The 23,077-nt window shown below is 37.6% G+C and overlaps 1 protein-coding gene across 8 annotated transcripts in view; it reads right to left on the bottom strand.

Moving 5' to 3' along the window:
• SIPA1L1 (signal induced proliferation associated 1 like 1) overlaps nt 1-23,077 on the bottom strand; it is a 214,772-nt gene that overhangs the window by 64,998 nt on the left and 126,697 nt on the right. For all 8 annotated transcript variants that reach the window (XM_054067203.1, XM_054067208.1, XM_054067207.1 and 5 more), the window contains one exon: nt 7,321-9,136. In XM_054067203.1, the coding sequence (XP_053923178.1) occupies nt 7,321-8,818 (1,498 nt within the window). In that variant the 5' untranslated portion in view covers nt 8,819-9,136. The remainder of the gene's footprint in view (nt 1-7,320; nt 9,137-23,077) is intronic.

The raw sequence follows: 23,077 nt of genomic DNA on the forward strand, positions 1-23,077 counted from the left end.
AAATACTTAACAGTGAAGTGCTGAACATCCCTAAGAGTAAATTTAAAGTGCTAAGAGTTCAGTTTAAAACAGGTCTAGTTGCGAAGGTGGTAGAGCAGAGAATACAGAACTGGAGAAACTGCTCACTAGCTGAATAGTACATTACTCAAAAAACATTTTTATATATAATTATAAATATACAAAACCAAGCTTTACATGAAAAAATATTAGAGAAGTACACTTACAAAAAATACAGCTCAGCTATTTGATGAGTGTTGAAAGCTCTCCTAATGAGCCTTCTGAGTATTATGAACTGCCTTGTCTTATGACAGCAGTACATAACCATGAATGTAGCAACATATAAAGTTGCACATATCTCAAGTGACAGCAACTGAATTTAAATGTACAATAACTGAAAGTAAAATTTAAGAAACTTCCAAAAACTAGAAGTCAAGCAATGTACAAGAAAAATAAGTCCTGCGTAATCACTTTTCATAGGCTGCACATCCGCATATATGAATGAATTTATACATGCACAAAACCCCAGAAAGTTAGAGCTACATAAAGATTCAATAATTCAAACAAGAAATATGAAATTGTGAAATGAAAAATGAATAACTGCCCTGAAATGAAACATAACCATATTGCCTGAACTATGATATAAAGGTTACTTATTATTCTTAAAATAACTCAAACTTTAAAAACACAAGAACTTTAAGAGTAGTCTCATAAGAGCTATTCTGCTATAGAGATAAAACATAAAATATTTTAATATCACCATCAAGAACTGCATCTTTAAAAATACTAAGACACTGAAATACACGCTATCCAAAGTGAATGGCAGTCATTTTTCCACTGAATAATCACTTGTGGTGTTTAAGATTTTAATGCTTCGTATTTTATTCTTCCTTTTTAAAATTATAGTTACTGGTCTTGCTATACTTTCCCCCAGTACACCAAATGCTTTCAAGTACTTGCTCTCTCCTTATGAACTTGCTTGCTTCCCAAAATTACACCTTTACGATCACAGCTGTCCACTCCTTTAAGTACCTGAGGGCTCTATAATATTCCCCAGCATCTAGTATTTCATTACCCTTTCCTTGCTGTTTTCCACTTAAGATTTCAGAGATTGCAAGACAAAAGAAACATGCTTACAGCATTATAAAGCCTACTTTCCTTCAAATTCCTCCGTAAGTCATCGAAAGCGAAAACTCTGAACAGAGGTAATTAAGGTTTGCAATTCTTCTAATATCTTACGAAATATCCTGCAAATACTATCGTAAACTTTGGGTGATTGAATTAGTCATGAGTGGGGAAATTATGAATAAATTAGACCATCTACATAAGCCTAATTAAATCTTCATATTACTCCACTGATATGAGTCCCGTAAATGCCAGAGAGAAGTTCTGCTGTTTGAACATCCAAAACATCTCATTAGCACGTTGGAGTTTCTCCTTCCTCCATTAAGTCATCTGCTTTTCCCAGGATGTTTGTAGCTGAGCAAACAGTTCATAGAATCACGGAGCAGTCTGAGCTGGTCGTTCAGTTCCAACCCCTTCGCAGTGAGCAGGGACATCTTCAACTAGATCAGGTTTGCTCAGAGCCCTGTCCAACCTGACCTTGGATATTTCTGGGATGGGGAACATACCACCTCCTCTCTAGGCAAACCTATTTCAGTGTCTCACCACACTCATACTGTAGAATTTCTTCCTTATATCTACTCTGAATCTCCCCTCTTTCAGTTTAAAATTATTACCCCTTGTCCTATCACAACACGCCCTACTAAAAAGTCTGTCCCCATCTTTCTTATAAGCCCCTCTAAGTACTGAAGGGCTGCAATAAGGTCTCCCTGGAACCTTCTCTTCTCCAGGCTGAACAACCCCAACTCAACCTGTCTTCACAGAAGCGTTCTTGCCCTCTGATCATTTTTGGCGCCCTCCTCTGGACCCTCTCCAACAGGTCCACGTCTTTCCTGCGCTGAGCCCAGAGCTGGACACAGCCTCTCACCAGAGTGATGCAGAGGGGCAGAATCACCTCCCTCGACCTGCTGGCCACGCTTCTTTTGACACAGCCCAGGATGTGGTTGGCCTTCTGGGCTGTATGCGCATATTGTCAGCTCAAGTCCAGCTTTTTATCTGCTAGCACCCCCAAGCCCTTCTCCACAGAGCTGCTCAACTCCTTCACCCCCTAGCCTATTTTCATACTGGGGGTTGTCCCTACCCTGCTGCTGCAGGGCCTTCCATTTAGCCTTGTTGAAATTTGAGGTTCACACTAGCCTGCTTCTCAAGCTTGTTCAGATCCCTCTGGATGGCATCCCTTCCCTCAGGTGTGTAAATTGCACTACTTAGATTGGTGTCATCTGCAAACTTGCTGGGTGTGCACTCAATTCCGCTGTCTGTCATTGATTAGGATACTAAACGGTACCAGTCCCAATACAAACTCCTGAATGACACCACTCATCACCAGTCTCCATTGGGACATTGAGCCATTGACCACTACCCTCTGGATTCACCAAACAGCCCACCCATCAAATCCATCTCTCTCCAATTTAGAGAGAAGTATGTCAAAGGCCTTACAGTAGTCCAAAGAGATGACATCTTTAGCTCTTCCCTTGTCCACTGTTGTAGTCAACCCATGCAGAGATTGTCAATGAAGAAGCACAGTCACTGAGAATGTGACATCAATTTTCTATCAGCATATTATGCAGCTTCCAAAACCTGAGACAGCTTGGCCACCTCCACATTAAACTGCTTAGTGACTGAAAAACATTGATGCACCTTTGCTTATACAGTAGAAAAATTTAAGGAAAAAGGATATGTTAGTAATACATACTGGAAGAGTCCAAAAATGGCATTAGTCTTCTGTACCAACACCTGCTCAGATAAAATTTGTATGTCTTGTAACAAGTCTAGCCTGCAACCCACATAGAGAGTTTCTCAGGAGAAATTATTCTACATCTTGAAAACAAGATTAAAGAAGGCTGTTAAGATGAATGTCTGAAGCTGCATGAAAATACACATACAATTCTGTATCATTTCACTAAGTTTTTTAACTAGCTCCTATTAATAAAACACACAAAGAAGTGTGTCATTTTACACTTTTTGTTAATAGGAAATGTCTTTTATCCTATCTCTTCACTCTACATTGGGCAGTTGTCTCTTACACTTCTATGCATCTCCTCAGTGTTCTCTTCCAACCACACTGTTTTTTCTTCTATCCACATTTACTTGGTCATTTGTTCACTCTTTACCTTGATCTTTGTCTTCTCTACCCCACCTCTGTATTCATTCTGCACGCTACAGTATTTACACCCATATCTGAATACTTTTCGCTGTGGTACAGCGTTTCTTTCATCTCCACCCGATTTCCCACTACATCCTGGATTTCCTTGCATCCAACTATCTTCTCTTTCACGCATCAGGAAAAGTGGTAACAGAATTTAAGTGCACAAATCTTAATATTCAATCTAAAGGTATTAATTAGGAGTTTCATTGTAAAAACAAGGGCTACTTCACAAGTATAATTAAAGAATTTTATGCCAATCATGAATACTACAGAAGTCAGCTTTTCCCTCAGCGCCATACAAGACCTCATTGAAAACAACACTTCAAGCTTGGCATTTCATTTAAACTAGCATTGAAGAATTAAGACATTGAAGAAACAACAAGCAACAGCCATAAATTCATCTATAAATCCATGCCCAAAACAAATACTGGCATGTACTTGGTCAGTAAAACAGATTATGCACACTTTTGAATATATTTAAATATTGTATTATTCAAAAGACACTTCCAGTGAAAGAACTTAAGTGAAAACACTCATTTTCCTGGCAGATTTTTTTACGAGTTTTCCTTGCAAATGAAATTCAAGTAAATGCAACTGATTTTGAGCAAGGTGGTGCTGTGTGCTCTTATGGTATTCACCTTTGGATATCACATTCAATTGATGTATTTTGTGTAATCAGGCTAGTAGCAAAAATCCCCAACAGTTTGCTTCAGAATGAAACTCCACATCAAGCATTTCCCCTAATCCTATCACAGAGTTCACAGCACTGGAAAACTCTGCCCAGCGTTTCTCTGAAAATAAGAGTATCTTGATATTTAAGAGATAAATAACATTGTGGCCTGGTGTCCAATCAATAGCTTTAGCACTGCTCTTTAAAGAGTCAATAATATGTTGATTTCACCTTAGTATTTTCTTTACATACAATGCTTATCCATTTGCATTCACTGATGGACTTATACAAGACTCATGCATAAATCTCACACGCAAATATTTTATGCTAAATAGATTAAGATACTGTAATTAATGTGGACCATGTTAGCAATACTCCTGATCACCAATATTTCCCTTGTACACTGCTAAAATTTGAGATGCATCTATCATCCAAGTAGCCATACCTGTAAAGAATGAGTTATTACTTCCACATAATTAAAGATTTCAGTCAAGCCACCATCAGCATCCCACCAAACTACCTTGGAGAAATTAAAATTGACTCTAACAATGCAATGGTTTCAATTATTTTTCTTTTTTTTTCAAAGACACAAAACATTAGCAGCGTGGGGTTTTAAGACCTATTTTTCATTAGACCATGCTGACTGGCATCATTAATGATTTTTAACTGCAGTTCTTTGTTGATATAGTCCCAAAGTACCTGCTTTGTTGTTTCAAGCTGGAATGAAAACAAACCAAAAGATTACAGTTCTCCAGGTTATCATTTTTTATTCTTCACAAGCTCTGGGATTATTTCAGTACTTCTCCAATTTTGTGAAAGTTTCCTGGTTTCAGATCTTTAAGTTATCGTTGCTGAATCAGAATTCTTTGCTTCATACTTTTAGGACTACAAAATTACCCAAGGCCTGCTGACTTGACTAGCTGATCCCTGAAGGAAAGTCTTTTGTCACAGCCTATTCCATCCATAACATCATAAAGATCCAACCTCCTCTTCAAACAAGGAAGTTTCTGCATCATTACTTGCTTCATGTTATAGAAGCTTTCAGTTACAACTGACTTTTGATCTTTTTTTTCCCCCATTAAGCTGCTTTAAGTTTTCTCCCTATCCCATCTCTTTCAGATTAGGATTTTTTTGAGTTTTTGTTTTTGTAAAACTGTGGGGATTGGTCACATCTGATGAGGCTTCTGAAATACATCTCTCTGAGACAAAAACTTCTGGTAGGAACACTACCTCGAGCTCGTGTCTGCTGGACTGAACATGGGCACAGTGAATTTAAAATCCAGGTTTAGCGCTTAAGGGAAAACAAAACAATGCACTGCTTCTCCTCTCCGGCTGAACACACTGCCATACACATACTGACACTTCCCTATTTGGTTACCCTTCACCAATACCCTTAGGACTAGGTTATGTCGATTTTATCTAATTTAACTGAATTACAACTAGAAAGAAATAGAGATATAATGGCAACTAGCATTGTACTAGCATGAAGGCGTGGTTTCCTTTAAGGATTGAAACTAAACTAATAAATTGCTGTTGCCTGAAGGCTGAAATCTCACACACACCTTCCTCTCCCGCTGTTCATTCTCCTTGCTCTCCTAGCACTCAGCTTTGCCACTTCTCTGACTGCAAAGAAAGATTATTTGACTTACAAAACCCGGAGAGAAATAACCAAGTAATAAAACCCAAATTTAAGGGTGATGGCAAGATTTCTGCTTGGTTAGTAGACTGAACTGGCTTGTCAAGTTTTCAGAAAACAAGAGAACTGGTACAAAGAAGGGAGATGAATAAAGTCTTCCCCTTTTAGTACTGAAATGCTGTTCAATCAGGTCAGCTGTAACACGAAATTGCATCTTTAGCTGCTGACTGCAAAACTCACCAGAGCGATAAGGAATCAAATCGTTCTGAAGACAGATAGGAAGGTAATCATAGGTAAAGGAGTCTAATCTCAGGCTCTCCCCTCCAAAACATACCTCATCCTATACTGCACATCTGGCTTACTGTTCTCAGGAAACCAAAACTTTCCCTCGATCCTTTTTCTCCAAAGGATGTGGGTCAGCACTCTCATAAAACATACAGCAAAGGATACCTCTAAGCCCTAGACTGCAGAAAGAGGAGCCTATGAAAGTGTGACAAGAGCCAGTCCTCCAGGAGACAATGCAGAGAAGAGGTGGTGAGAGGTGAACATACTTCGAGGCAACAGAAAAATGGGAGATGAGATTATCAGCTGTAACATACAGTTAACAAGTTGAAGTTTCTCTGAATTGGTCATCCATTTATTCTAACCAGGCAATCCGTCTGCTTTATTCTGCAGGAAATGAGCTCTTTTGAGCTGTTTTCACTAAAGAGATAAAACCCAATCCTGATCATTAATACCTAAGGAACTCTTCAGGTCAGTCGTTAGACCAGTTCTATCCCTCAGGAGATACTTTAGCAAGCCACACAACTCCGTAGGACTCTTTAAACAACTTTGGTCTGCACTCTTTTTTAATAATTTTCATACTCGGGAAGAAGAGATGGTGAGATCTGCATCTTGTGGTTCAGCATCATTTTGGTAGGGGTGGGTATCTGGGTAATGTTTGGGGTTTACTTGCTTCTACAGGTCAAAAAGCTTTGATCTGATTTTTTTTTTCCCCTGCGTACCTCCAACAGAAACAATAATTCCTTGATTTCAGTAGAACCATGTGATAAGGGAATTGTACTCTTGTTTTTTTCAGGAACACTGTTGTCATTACACTATATATATGTGTGCATACACATAGAGTTATGTAAATATAGTGTTTGTTTCTTTCTGCAGAATCTGACAAATTAGAACGCTTCCTAGAATAATGGCTGTAATGAAAACAGTGAGTGAAGAAGATTAATTTTTATCTTTATTTATATGATATTATCGACTTTAAATAAAAGAAAGCCCCACATTTTGAAATGGATGATTAAGATAGTAAAATATCCAAAGATAACTGTAACTGCTAACTCTCCAAGCTGTGCATTCCATTAAATTCTCAGCACCTCAAGTCTTGACGTTGAGGGAAGAAAGTTCTCATATTTCGGGTTCTTATTTTCTTTTTTAACCTTTCAAGTGCCAACCCCGCTCACTCTCATCAATATCAAAGCTGTGTTTCACGACATTTGTAATTTGTAGTCATTGCTAATTTACTTGTATCAGTACTAAAATCATCAACATTTTTGTATTCCAAATTTTGTGTACTTTTCACAAACTTGTGAAAGACTAAGACATAGGATCTATTGATCAGTAAAATGTACCACATTTAAGCAATAGTTATTAAGAAGAATGCAATTCTTGCAAATACTATTATACATCAGTTGAATTTTGTATGCTAGAAAAAAAAAAATTAATAAACCACAAGGATAAAGAAAATCTACATACCTTTCTGATAGAAGAATTTTCGATAATAATATGCACCAAGGTCTACATGCTCAACGATGTACCTTTTCACTCTGTCTAGATGTAACATATGATTCTCCTTGGGAACTTCCAGAACTGCTACTCCAGCATTCGTGCAATGAGAACTCAGAGTCGACTCAAACGAGGTACTTTCACATCCGCTGAAGGAACCTGAATTACATTTGGAAAGGCTTATCTTCCTCTCCCCTTCTCCACCAATCTCATTACGAAAATAAGGACAACTCATCACTAGTTCATTGCTTTTATCATCGCCCTGATCCATATTCAGGCTTCCTTTTGAATTCAGGTCTTCAGTGCTGCCCATTGGAGAATTGAAACTTGCAGAATGGGACAAGGGTCCAGAGACAAGTGATGCCACAGCAGCAGCAGACGCACCTGTGGTTGTGTTCCTTCTTTTAATAACATTATGCCTGTTGATTGCCGCTTCATTTAAATCAAATAAAATACTCTGTACATCATAATGGGCAAAACACTTTGGACAAGTCCAAGGCTTGATGCTATCTTCTGATCTGTTATCTTCAAGATCTGAAGACTTCCCAAGCTCCCCTTCCCCTTTGGCATTGCGCAACTTACGAAAAATAGATGAATCTCCTGTCTCTGATTTTGAGCGTCTCTTGAGAGGCTTCTCCCTTTCCTTGAAGAGTCTCAGATTTTCCCTTTGAGTAATAGGTCCATCTATTACATCTAGAGAGAATCCTGACCCTTTGCTGCCACTGGCAATCAGGAGTTCGCTGAGCTTGGTTGTGGCTTGGCTCCTCTGATCAGACTTTTCATCTTTATAGCCCTTCAGTAAGTCAAAAAAACTTTCCCCTGAAGTTCCCTGCTTATCTATGGAAGATGTGCTGCCATACTCCCTGTGCAGAGACGGTCCAGATTTAAAAGTAGGTGAAATACATTCATCAAAACTATCTACATCAAGCTCACTTATAGTAATGTCACTGTTGCTGCGCTGTCTTATTCTGCGGAGAGCCTTCCTTGGGGAACTGGGATAGCCATCAGGTGTGAGAAACCTGGAGTCTAGATTCTCAGATTGTCTGGTCTTGGTTTTAAGTGTGCTCTGGATGCTCTTTAACATGACAGAATCACCAGCATTCAGGTTAACAGAGCTTCCCTGACTCCCAGGACTGCTTTTAGAAGACATGCTGTCAAGGCAACTTGATGTTTCAATATCTTGACTAGATCTGCTTGTTTCCTTGATGTTCTCCTTCCTTGGGGGCCAATCAGCAATCCTTGCCCTGACTCCCATTTTAGGGACTCCAGGAGTAGAGGTAACATGATGGGAACTTTCATTGCGAGGTGGTCCAACTGGCGCCATGACTGCAGATCCTAAGCTGCCATTCTGTGACCTAAAGCGTCTCATATAAAAGTCATCAGAATGGACCTTTGAGGTGCCATCTGTTCCAACTGATACCCCAGTGGCAACAGCCCTTTCAGTCTGGGACCGCTTCAAGCTGGTCATGATCTTTCAGTATGTTCAACCTCAGTAAGTTCCAAGAGAAAACACAGTCATTTCTGCTTTTTAGATGCACAGTTCTCTTTTGGAGAATGGTCTCCAAAATATACAATGGTTGCATGAGATCTTAATCATGGACATTTAAGGACACAGTTAAATGCAGGATGAAAATTCAGATATTTAGTAGGTTCTGATAAGCAATAATTTCCTTCAACTTTTGCATTTTAACAAGCAGCCATGCTCCAACACATTCCTGTTGTTTTAGCATCACTTGCGCTCCAAAATGCCACAGTTGTAATCCAATTGCTTTTGCTTCTTTTAAGCCTAGAACAAAGAGAAAAAGGAAATAAAAACATTAATCATTTCATATACAAATTTTTTATAACCTAAATTGTCAAAATAATTATTACACTGAATTAATATTTCTAACAAACTTGCTTTTAAACCTTATTGAACATCAACTCAAAAACGCAGAGTTGCCTTACATGGTGGTGAATACTCTTCCAGATATTGTTGGTTTGCCTTTTAAAAAAATACTTTTACATTTGGATTCCACATCTAAATACAATTTTTTTCCTTATTAGCTGACGGCTGAAACATTTTAGTTGAGTTGGTGTTCAGTTTTACAAAGCAGTTAGGGAGCTATTATTATTTCCTCGACTGAAGAACACATACAGAATACATTTCCTTTAGAAACTACAGAGGAGCCAGATCAGCATTCCAAATTTTGTTTATACAAGCTTTAAAGAATTTACCATTCATCAGTCAAACATCCTTGGTTGACATTATGTATTAACAATGCCTATTCAACTTTTTCATTAATGTAAATAACTATGATATGTTAACCAAAAAAAAAGGGAAGGAAGCTAATTAGCAAAAAGATTACAAAATTGGAGAGAATGGCTGTCAATAATATTTATTCTGTGTTTTGCACAGCCTTCTTGGCAGATTAACTAGATGGTCCAGAAAGCATGTATTCCTTCTGCCCAGATTTCACAACATATATGAAGACTACAGCTAAGTAGAAGCACATAATTTTAAATAACTTAATATGAAAAGTTCCATTTATTTCCCTGACTAACAAAATATTGTCTTGTCACAGCTCCTGTGTAATCCAGCTTTACAAAGTCGCAGAAATTTAATGCTTTCCTAAACCTCATCAGTACTTAACTTCTTACAAATAGTTCATACACTACCCTTTGAGGCGCTAAACAAATAACCCCAAATACCTCCTTCGTGGTAAAAGACAAAAGCAAGAGATGGTCAAGATAAAAATCTCGAATTGCTGTGTACATCCTTTAACACAAAGAAGTTAATAAGTTTCAAAGGCTGAACCAATTACACAAAATGTGGCCTTTAAATATTTGCCAAATGTGCACAGAGAGATACTGCTGAACTAGCACCGCATTTGACAATGAAGCATTGTCTACAAATCAAGGCTTTCTAATACTTGCAGGGAAATTAGCACACTCTGTAGCCTCTTCTCAAAACTATGGTGTATTTTGCTCAATGCTAATTAAATATCAAGCCAGGGCACTTCCTGCCTCCAAAGGGGGCATGTTTTAATTTCACTTGCTATATAGAGCACCTCTTTGAAATAGCTATTTATATAAAGCTGAACACATAAGGAATACTTAAAACGCAAGCTGACTGCGTCACACAAGAATGGTGCAAGTGATCCAAGGTATTATTGTACCTGCACAGCCATTTACATAGCTGCAGTTACTTTCTTTGTAACTGCTACAGTGGTACTGCCGAAAAAGGTATTTTTCTTCCTACTTTTATAATTAGAATAACTTCAGAAAGACAGTCTATCCACACAGCTGTCATAAAACTAACGAATTTCAGCTGTAACTTTTCATAAATTTCAAATACTCTCCCACCTAGGAAATGACCACACGAGTAAAACAACTTCGTGCACAAAACAGATCAAGGAAGGGAAAACACAAACACTGTTCGCTGTCATATATCCTGATGTTCTGTCTCTGCTTTTTAATGGTGCCATAGCAAACATCATTTATGCAATAAGCTCTACAAAGTAGGAAGAATGCACAGCCCTTTCTAAAAGGCTATATAAGTTTGCTTTTATAGGCACAATGGAAAGAAAACAGAATGGAAACCAATAACGATTTAGAGCAGGAGGAAGACAGGTTAAAAGGGATAGCAAAGGAGAAGTCAAGTTAAGGTTGGAACACAAAACAGGCAGAAGTATAGGTTTCACCATTCCCTGTCCACCATCAATATCTGCAAAAGCAAAGTACCCATACTTCATGTATGAAAGCTTCGTCTATTTGCATCACAAATTCTTACCTGAACTGTAACACAGTTAAAATCCCACACAGGAACATTCATTTATCAGCCAATTAAGTTATTATATATACAATATAATGTCTAATTTCAAAAATTGAATCACTCACAGAAGAAAATATTTAATCTCTAGAAATACTTAGCTCTATGTGGTTACCTATTGTTAACTTTACCCTTTTCTTCCCAGGATTACTCCCATTCTTACAATTGAAGGAAAGTCGAAAGGTTCATCTTTCAGTGGCAGGATTTTATCACTTGAAAAGCTATTTGAAGAATAGTGTTTGGTATTTCACCAACTTAACATTGTTTTATTTTTGCTACACTTGGAGGAATTGCTGGTTTTGTTTTAATTGATTTTTCAACAATTTTCAGCTTCTAGTAGGATGAAAGATAAAATTCCCTATAACTTCTCTTTCTCCACCCCTCATCTCCCCAGTTTATGTTATCTACAAAATTTGCCACTGATCTAAATGTCAGCACAAGTCAGCATTTCTGCCTTTTTCTCTGAATGGTTCCTTGCTTAACTCTCAGAAGAGAACCTTTGCTCTAATGAAACAGTGTGCTATCTGCTGCAATAAACAAAATGATCACCTGCACTGATCTGCTGAGATTTAATAATACCTTATTCTTAACTTCATTCTCTGCTGAAGTAGCTCACACTAAATACTATGAACTTAGTTGAGGTTACATTGAATTTAGAGGTAATAGCAGTTAGTGTGAATTACTACTATCAGTTTCTGCACTCTTGCAATATGCCTTTCCACAGGCAAACACAAGCCTGCTCCATCACATGGCGAAACACCTGGAGACTGTGTGGTCACTAGAGAAGGGTGCTGAGGTTGACCTCACACACGTTGGTACTCACAATTTGCTTGCTTGGGTTTCAAGCCCTGCTAACCATAGTCATAAACCACCAGTCAGCTCAGATCACACCCAACCAGCTGACTTCCCTGTGCAGAGGACCTTGAAATCACAGATGATAGTCATGCTCGCTTGCAGTCAGTGGCAAAATATTTGTGACATAACAGGATGGTAAATTAAGCATAATAAAAGCTGTCAAATTGAGACAGATGTTAAAAACACAGGGGACAGCAAGCCCCTACTACCTGGGCATTTCAGCACATTTTACTCCATTACTATCTCCCACTCCTTAGTCTCCACGTAAACCCTGAATAACTCTCACCAGAATTGTGTCCTCTGTTCTCATATTAATTTCGTAACAATCAAAGTATATAGCAACACTCAAGTAACTGCTGTTGAAGCAAATGCTTTAGAACTCCTTTTAAGGGGGGGGAAGGAGAGAGAGAGAATGTGAGTCATCTTCAATGCTCACATTCCATTTTGGTACCAGTGTCACCTTGTCACTCAGTTAACTAAATGCAGAATCCCTTTCCTGGAGGCTAACTTCTGTACTCTATTCTAACTGCTGTATTTTGTTCCTGGAATGAGATTGTTAATAGCAATAGTTTATTTTCTGATATCACCGCTTGCTCTCTAGGAAGTAACTCCAAACTAGTTCCAAAACACTCTAGGTCCCAGATAGCATCTCTCAAGTAAGTAAATTTGTATCAACTATAAAAGCCATTCCACCTGCACCCCCCACCCCTTTCTTTTTTTAAAGGGATGTTTCCCTTTTGTGTTTCTTCTTCAGTTTCTAGCTGTTGATACATTGCATATTTGGATAATGGTTCCAGAAGCATTCAGATTGCTCTCCCTGGTATGTTTACTCCTGTAAAAGTTACTTATCTGCAAAGCGCCGGAGTTAATCAATGACCAATTTCTGATAAGGTGAGGCTCTGATCTATGTATAGTCACAAACCAAACCAAAACACACACGTAAAAAAAACCCACAACAACAAAAAAAACAATCAAGAAAAACTCCAAAGGAAATGGGCTGATACCTGCTGATATGGGTACAGTTCAGCGTAACTGCTTTACGTTACAGGAAGTACCACAATGCACTTCCCTGAGGTTTGCATCCTTGCTCGAACATCCACAGCAGAAAGGCACACACCACCCTCCTCCTCCTGCCCAGCCACAACTTTGTTTCCGGCATAACTAACCAACACAAAGACAGAACTCAGCCTGTGTTCTCTGCTGCACCGCCAGCTGCGTTCCTGCCAGCCACACTTGGCGCACTCGTACTGGCAGTCATCACCATGTCTCATGACATCCCACAAACATCAGAGTCAAGTCAGAGACCTCAGTCTGGAAGAAGGGGAAAGAGCATGTTTAACCTGCTACCTCTACACTTCCAGTTGCTTCCAAGTAGTCTGCAGTAAAAATCAAAGCTTTTTTTTTTTTTTATGACAAGTGTCAGACTGTGTCACTAACTTGATAACAGGACTATTAGAGAATATAAACAGATCATTTTGCTAGCACTTAAAACATTTTTTCCTCAACAAAATATTATTCCTTTGCTCTGTCACTGCAGTAGCTTCTCCCCAAACTCATTATTTGGCTAAAGACTTGCAAGAAGCTGTTCTGCTGCCTTCACGAAGTCATCCATGCTCGCAAACCTCCATAGAGTACCATTTCTCCATAGGCTGACTGACCACACAGCCATATGTTTAAGGGAGAAACAAAAGCAGCTTTTCAGAAGTGAAAATTGGATTTTACCTAAAATTAACAGGCTTTATTCCCAGCAACTCGCCCATATTAATCATCTTGAGAGCATTTCATATTCACACACATTCCTAAACATGCTAAGGTACTCATGCAGTGCTGAAGAGGAGAATTAGGAGTAGGGAATCATTACTAGATGCCCACATGAGGTGTTCTTGATTGCTGCACTGCCATCCCTCTCCCACCTGTGCCCCACAGCTCCTTAGCAGCCAGCCACATGCAAGCGTTTCACTCGAAGCCCAGCTGTTGGCACTCAGCTACTGCTCTCCAGAACTCGACCTTCTCAGCTCAGGGACCTCTCTGCCCTACAGTCCGTTTGGCCACAGAGCCTAACTGAGCAGAAAAACCCCAACATTGTTGGATTTGCATTTCAGATCTCACTTTGTTCCCTAAACAAAAGGCACTGCAAAGACAGCTGAGCATCTCATCAAGCAAGAGATCATTTTTTCAAGCTTCTAAATAACTAACAGAGTTTCAATGAATTTGCTTCTGTATGTACTGACTGGAAATACGAAGCAGATAATCACTCAAGCCTACTATAGTTCCTGGATATTAGAAATATGAAAAGAAAACAATTGGAAGTTACACAGATAAAAATCAAACACTGTTTGTAAAAGCGAAAAACATGTTCAAGCTATTACTGAAATAAAGATTTTTAAAGTACACAGCTAAAAAAAGGGGTTTCCCTCATAACGCCTATTAAAAAAATGTCCATCGATCTACCTAAATGGTATGACTTTATGACAGCATACACAAAGTTAGTATTTACGCCTAATAAAGGTGTTTTGCTTTTGTGTAGGCATATATATACATCATATACATTTTGTATACATGTATCTACAGACAAGATGATAATGCTATTTCTCAAAAGCAAGTTTCAGAATACTCTAGAAAGAAGTACATAAATTTTACATAAGCAAGCATTGTAATTAATCCTGATGCCATTTAAACAGTAGGTCTCACAACTGCTAATGGTTTACACGCTTACTGAATCTGCATTTGTTACTGTTAAATGAAGAAAAGCAAAGAAAAAAAAAAATCAAACTTATCACCAAATTAACATCATATGTTTCCACAGGACATTTTGAATTACAGAATCTAATAACCTGGGATACGTACGCTCCACAGCAGAACTGTATTAAATATTCATAGTACTCAAATTTTGGTCAAGTAAAGATGGCATAGAAACAATGACACAAAAAAATCATAGTCCAGACACTAAACTCATAAAAGGACTACCAAGAGTAAGAGAGAGATCTCTGTAACAGTTCACATCTTTGAACAAATAAAGAAACATATAATCCTCAAATAATCCTTCCAAGAAGTACAGCAGCTTCTCAGCTTTTGTTTCAAGCGACTGCCACATACAGTCAAGCGTGCAACACTGAGAAATGAAGTCAATTAAAAACCTTGAAGGAAGATACATACTTGTGAGTAAAACCTTGGACAATATTTTGGATTTTTTTAAATGACTGTGGACAACTGGAACATTCATGTTGAAATGTACTCAGCTGAATCCTCTACAGCTTTCCACTATAAATCCTTTTGGGGGAAAAAAGATCCCTGAAATATCAGTTATATTTTTTTCAAATATATGCCATTTACTTTCTTTAAATAACTTTCATATTACTCCCTTTTTAAGTCCTCAAAAGAATACTGGTATGTAGATATGAAAACTTAATTTAGAATTGTAGGATAAAAAGAACCAAATAAAATCGTAAAAAATTAGTAAGCAACAGATTTCACATAAAAGCAAGAAAATTTTCCAGCAACTCTTCATTTTCTCATGTTTTCCATTCTTTCCACTTTCTCTGGTTCTGTCTGGTTTACTCTGGTATCTTTTCACTGGAATAGGCTTCAAAAGTAGTTATGTATTAATTTTCAAAGTATTCTAAATCACTACCACTGGCAAACATCTAGACCAGTATTTTACTGATATTGACGGATCATTATGCTGAATTATCCAATATACTCTACTCCAAAAGGGGAAACTCAACACAGGGCACAATCTTCTTTCTGGAACCACGTTTTGAATTTTCTGAAGCCTAATTTATGCAGTCATGCAAATAAAAACTATAACCAGATGAAATAACATTTTTCTTCAGACAACTATGTTTTTCTCATGGAAGGCATGGCAACCAATTCTGTAAGTCACTACATATTATTTGCACTGCCCTCATGGCCACTCCTCTTGATCCTCCTATATAATGGATATTCCTAAACTAAAACGGTTGTGATCTTTGTCCAAAGAACACATTTATTTATTCACTATGCTTGGTTTCATTCAGACCTAAGCATGGGAATCATTCCACAGACCAAAAAGGAAAACCATTTGATACACATACAGAGTAACTATAAGGCACCATAAATCCACTAGGAAAAAAAAAAAGCTATTAGGCTTCTAACTCATGTTATATAACATAAGTAAGCATGACATCAGCAATCCCACGGGATCATTCACTTCACTATTTTTGGTAAATCACACAGAGCTTTTTGTCCTCTGGCAACCATATGTATTACATATTTATTTTTCAAAATACCTTCTTTATGGCTATAAAGAAATAAACAGCTCAGCTTCCACATAGGACTCTATATAGCTATTCCTGGTAATGTTCCTTCTAATGTCCTTTAAAATTAAGACTAAAAGAAAGTGCTTTAAGCAAGCATTTACCAGTTTTGGGGGTATAAAAATCTATCAGAATATGTATGGGCTCCGTAAACAACTGAAATTAATTTCTGAGCACTAGGCACCTGGTGATAAAAATGAGTGTGTTATATCCATTAATGACATTACTTTAAAAACTGAAAGACATATATGTAGCTTTTAATACGGAATGCAAAGGACTGCTCTAAAAAAATCTAGCAGTGAACATAGTACAACTATGCAAGACTTGTACTTTGCTAAATGAATGAATATTCCAATGGCATTCTCCTTTTGCATAGGACATGTATACAGGAACACAAGACAATATCAGTTGTACATAAATTATTATTGTACATTTAAATGTTTCAAGCCCTAGTAAGAATGAATAAAATGACATGCAAAGAGAAAACACATGCACTTACTCAGCAGAAATCTGTACGCTGCACAATTGCAACAAGTTATGGCTTAGAAAATAATAAAGTTTTGGTTGACTCATTTTTTGTGAGTACTGCCACTGTAAGTGGGTGTTCAGGTTGAATTTCAGAAGACTTAAATAGAGGAAGAGCTCCTCACATGCAGAAAACTGTGAAGTTTTTTTTCATTATTTAGAAATCCTTATCTCAGCAATGACCAGCAAGTAGATGACACCTTGTTGGTTTGATGATGTAGTTACATAATATTATTTAGTTCTAACATACAGTACACAATAAAAGCAACTGAAAACATCCAAATAAGCAGCACTTGGATTTTAAAGATATCTATACCAGTCACCTGCTGAAGGCACAGTTATCTCCAGTAGCTACTAGAGAAAATAATACCTAGCTGGCCATATATCAGCTTTTAAGGACTGACAAACATTGTGTACAGCCCATTGTGTAAAGTGACCTACAACAAACTGCAATATCACAGAGAAGCAACATAACCGATTCTGGTCACGAATCCAGACAGTCAAGCTGGCAAAGCAGGACACAATCTGAAAAGAGCAAGCAAGGTGGCACTGACACCTAAAAAACACACTTCGCAATTTAAATAAGAATCAGTCTATTACAAGCATGCATATGCCAGCAGCACTGGTACTTTATCCACACACCTTTAAATGCAAGAGGCAAATTTTGACAGAAGGTTAGATGTTGTTATCTATCTCAAAGCTTAAATTTGTGTCTGACCTGCCCACCTGTCCATACAGATACCCCTCAGGTCTCACAGCACTACAGGTATCTTTTACCGACTGCCCTTCCAGCTCAAGACCAGTTAATTTATTCTTCAGATTTACTGTATTTTCTGTAAGCTGGCCTATAATACCTCGCAGAAAGAAGAAAAATAAACTTACCTCTTTTTCTATGTGAATCCCAAACATAGTCAAATGTGTCTACTTGAAAATTTTGCATTAAAAACTAAGTACGTATCATGCAAAAGCCTTTTCAACTTGTGTAATTTTTTTCATGGCTATAATCACTACAAGGAAATATCTACATGTGTTCCTCGTTTACATGCATGCAAAATGATTTATAAAATGAAACCAGATTTGAAATCATTTAGATTCCAATACTAAACCTTCAAAAGCAAATTACCTACAGAAAGTACATGTGTGGGTGTATTCCTGTTTCACTGCATCAACAATCTTAATCAGCCCTGCATACTATTTCTGATTATGGTTCATTATATAAAATCATGTTGATAACAGTTCAGCAAGAATGTTTCTTAACCCTTTCTAAAAAAGGGAAATACCATTCTTGCACTAGTTTCCACCTTCGAGGTGTGCATGGAAGGTGACTTTCCCCAGCCACACACTATTTCATAAAAGCCTTAACAGCCAACTTCACAGGAATCAGCTTGAACCACCATCGGTATAAAGGCTGCGGCTCATCTCTGTGTGGAACATGGGATCCTTCTCAGCGATTCCTGCCACTGCAACCCCAGGTCCCTGTAAGAGCCTCTGAAGGCTAACGAACCCCCCTGCTCACACAGAGCGTAAATGATTCCTGCTACATCAGTTGAAGCCACATCTCTCATTCACAAGATGAAGGCTCTGCTAGGATTTCTCAGAAGTTTAAAAACAAACAGTACTTTGAAGCCAAATATGTCTTCTTCAATTTGCAGGGTTGCATTTTCTTCAGCATGCACACTTCTGTGTTTTATATGCTCTTCTATGACTCTGAAACAGGAATTTTATCAATATCACATATCTGTTAGGCAGAACAATATCTGAAAACCAATTGGAAATGTCAGCAATTGTGAAGCATCACAAGTAATTTCTTAGTAGGATTTCTGATCAGAAAGGGATTGTACCTGTATTCCACAATCTGCTTGTTACATTTCAAGACAAATTAGGTCTTGATTTCACACTGTAAAAACCCTATAAATTATTTAATGCCTCCTTCTAATAATAAAACTTTGCTCGCTGATACCATCACTGTTGAAAGTAACTTCTCTGTCTGTACGGGAACACAGCTGTTTTCTGGGGACAACCTTCAAGAAGGATGCTTATCTTTTATGACAATTTCGGTAGCTGGCTCAGTAGCCAGTGTGATGTTAGCACTGCTAAGTCTTTGTCAAAGTAAAATTTCCCATTGGTTACAACAGCAGCAGCATACTACCTATTTTGACAAGCGTCCTTCAGCAAAACCTATCCCAAACCAGAGGGTTTGACCAGAGGCAAACGCAGTGATGTCAGACTACATCACACCACAAAACGGTGTTTAGGGACTGCACAGAGACAATATCAACACCAGCAGATTTCTGAAGTTCAGTATCTACATTCTTCTAAGAACTCTGCCGTGTTACTATTATTTCACTAGTAAGCCACAGGGTGTCAAGCCACAGCCTTTGAATCTAAGCAGGAACAGCAATATGAGAGGTGCCTCTTGTGAGATAAGACTGTCCAAAAGCCCTTCACCGCCAGTGATGGCAATTTCTGAATATCTACAGGCCCAGTGAGAAGGAAGATTTCCAACAGACGAAGAACTCCAGCACATGGGAAAACCAGAGCTCCCAAAACACGATTTATCCTCTCACTAACAGAAATCCTCTTCAATACCTACATAAGTTTAAGACTCTAGGATTTTGCACAAAGATGCCAGTGTAATTAAGCTGTCTTACATACACTCGTGTTTGGGGGAGGTTTGGAGGGAAAGGGAAAAAAATAAATACAAAAACCTTAGATCCTGTCAGCTCAGTTTGGAATGTAACCCTCACTAAACCTCCTCTAATCCTCAAGCCTATCACAAGCACAGCAATGAGGTTACAGCAGACAAATCTATTTGGAGCATGTTACATGCAGCAAAAAGCTGTTACACCTGAAAACATTTTACGGCTAGTGCTATAGATACTATTTTCTGTTTACAAATTTGTTCTTCGTCCTAACCATCCAGACACTATTTACCAAATTCAGTGGGCCAAAAAATTGGGCGGTTAGCAGTGAGAGATGGCTCAAAACAGAAACAGTTTTAAAGATGCTTAGTGAACATGGAAGCGCACACACACTTCAAAATACTAACGCTTCAAAATACTAACTTTTATAATGAGAAAGCTGTTTTCCTTCAAAGTAAAGCTTTTAGATAAACTTCTGTTCATGTTAATACAGACCCTAATATAGAACTTCCAATGGATAAGTGATTATTCTAGTTGCAAATCTCAAACATATGAACTGTGAGGAATGAATGAATAAATAATCTCTGTCTGAAATCAAACACATGAAATTACTGATACTCTGGAGTAGTTCATTACCTCAGAAGAGGGAGTAGACTAATCTTTTTTTCTTAACACAATGAAAAAAATGCAATTACTGGAAGGCAGAAATTCTGCAGTGAAGCACACCAGATTTGAGTCTTTGGACTTCTTTATGTACATAATCCAGCGTCTGTTCTTTGAAAAATGTTGCTGTGAAAATTTCACCAGAGAATTTTTTACAGCCAGACAAGATGTTTCCAATTAATTTTAATCTTTATTAAAGATGCAACAACTACACAGGGCAATTCACTCTATCATATTTGTTTCGTAAAGTCACCCTTTCTTACACACTAGCAGGAATGACAAGTAGTTTAAGAAGAATTCATAGCCCTGTGACAATTCAACTGTTTATGTATAATTCATATTCCTTTATCCTGCAAAGATCAGATTCATCAAGGAAGCAACTGAAAACATCACCACTTCAGAATGTAATGTAACATGGACTAAAATTACTCACAAGACATTCATATTACTCATCACGTTCTTGACTGGTCAAAAATTGTTGCACATCTCCTATGCAATCATTACACTAAACATAAGAAAAACAAATACAATAATTCATCTTGCCAAAATTAGCAGATCAAACCAAAATGATGTAATGGGGAGAGAAGTCCTGCTTTGTGGATCTATTGCAATTCTTTCAAGGAAACATGAAGCATAAGACACATTTCCTATGTGACTGATTTCATAAGCCCACTAATAAGATAACTTCCTAAAGTCTATGAAAGAAAAAAGGACCATTAGAAGATGAAAGGGGAAATTGTCAAGAAAAATTAAATTAATAAAGACAAAGTATAAGGGAAAGGACTTCCATAGAGAAAAGAGGTTACCAACACTGGGGAACATGCAGTTCAACACCTGTGTATAATCTGGAAAAGACAGTAAGACATCAAAGTCTAACGATGATGTACAGTTATTTAAATTGGTAACAAAAGGTTCAACAGAAAATAAATTCAACATTAGCTGGAATAAAAAGCGTTGCAGAGATATCTCTTGATAATGACTAAGTATTGTTTCTTCAATGTTAATCAAAACAGAGAAGAGAGACATTCCCTAACCATACATACAGAGTGGCAAGTCCTCATTGGTTTTTTGTGACTTAAGAACACATGTGCAGCTATTACACACAGAACTCTGAAAACCTTATTCCAATGCTCCTGGGCACCAAAAAAGCAAAATGAACCTTAGAAGTTCTGAAAGGAAAGGGCAGGGGGAGGTTACATGCTACAAAGCCATGATGTGTCTATTGACTGAAATATTACAAGCAGGTTCTGTTACCCTAGACACAGAAAATTTCTATAAAGTAACCAATAAGTATGCATAATTCAACTACAGATCTCTTAACTATAACTTATGGATGCCAAAACTTAGAGAACTGAAAAAGCAGTCAGATAAATTCATATAAGAAAAACCTCAAACATCTTCAAGCACTAATAGTTCAACACGCAGTTGATTAATTTCTTCAGTCAGACTTTCAGAAACTAAGAAAACATACCATGCTATGTATAACTTTGCCTGCTTCTCACCTTTCACTTCTATCCAGAGACATAGCAGTTGTCTGATTAAGAACAGCTATTTTTATGTTCTTACCTAAGATTTAGTAAACTATCAACTTTTATTAGTATGAGAAACTAGTTTAAAGGAATAGATGCTATTTCTATTACCATCTCAGAAGAAAAGCAATAGTAAAGCCCTTAAAACCTGTTGCACTTGTACTGGCTATAAGTTTGAATTAAAAACTTGGCTATTAGTTCTGCCTTGCAAATTTATTTCCCAAAATCAACATGCTACTGTACTGAAATGGCTTGAAAGAAGAAAAGGGTCTTTAAGTATGAGCAGCTAAACAACTGAGAAAGAAAAAAAAAAAAAAAAAAGGGAAAAACCACAAGGTAAGAAGCATACTAGAAAAGGAAAGGATACCAACAGCAGGTTTGAGGTGGTATAGACTAATGCAGCTTCTGGAAAATAAATTATTTTCAGAACCAAGTTGACTTCAAAATACTGATTTAAAGCCTATTGCTCAGATGTCACCTATTCACAAGACTGCCTGTCAAATCACAAAAATTATTTCCACGTTTTGGCAATTTGCAAATGTTTGCAATCACAGTAAAAAGATTACACCTAACAGAGTATTTTAAAAGCGAGTTTGAGGATTTTTCCTATTACAGCAACTGCTCTAACAAAAAGCTTGTCTTTATCCTAATGAATCAAAACCATTAGCATCTAAGGCAGGTCTTCTCTGAATTGCCCCCTATAAAGGAGACTTTGGTTCTTTCCTCGCTGACTGTACATTAAGTCAAACCCAAGCTCACTCGGTTATTAACAGCCCGTGTGGTACCGTCCATCCACAGCTCCCAAACAGTGACTTTTTGCAAAGCTCTGTGAGGTAACATGAAGATGTGAATATAAAAAACAGAGGAGTGAAAAGGTACCAGATTATTTTGACAGTCTGAGAGGATGTGGATAATAAAAAAGAAAACAAAAAGGATGTGCCTGGGGAAGACAGAAACATAACATCTTAATGTTATTTATTGTATCAATTCATTTACCATAGTTGATAGTGAAGCTACGAAAAAGCTTAATCTCTAAAATAGAAAGGAAAGCTTTGTTTTCAAGGTAAAAAGTACATTACGTACCAAGCCACATCAACAGTATCTGTATGAAAATTAAACACCCTGCATACCCTACATGCTACAGAGCTGTACACCGTGACTGTGCCACAGTACTGTGTAACAGACATTTTAAAAAAAACCCACAGGTTTTTATGTTGACATATTATAAATGAACTGCGCAAACAGTGCACTGGGAACAGATTGATCCTGCATTTTTCAAGTCATATTGTTTTAGAATGGATATCATGACTTCCCAATCTTAAAAATTCTTTGTATCAACCCTCACTAACTCTATTTTAGTTAGCTTCAAGGAGAAAAGTCCTCAGTTCAAAGTATGGAATAAGAAAA

This window comes from Cuculus canorus, chromosome 5 (genome assembly GCF_017976375.1).
Source record: "Cuculus canorus isolate bCucCan1 chromosome 5, bCucCan1.pri, whole genome shotgun sequence".
NCBI lineage: Eukaryota > Metazoa > Chordata > Aves > Cuculiformes > Cuculidae > Cuculus > Cuculus canorus.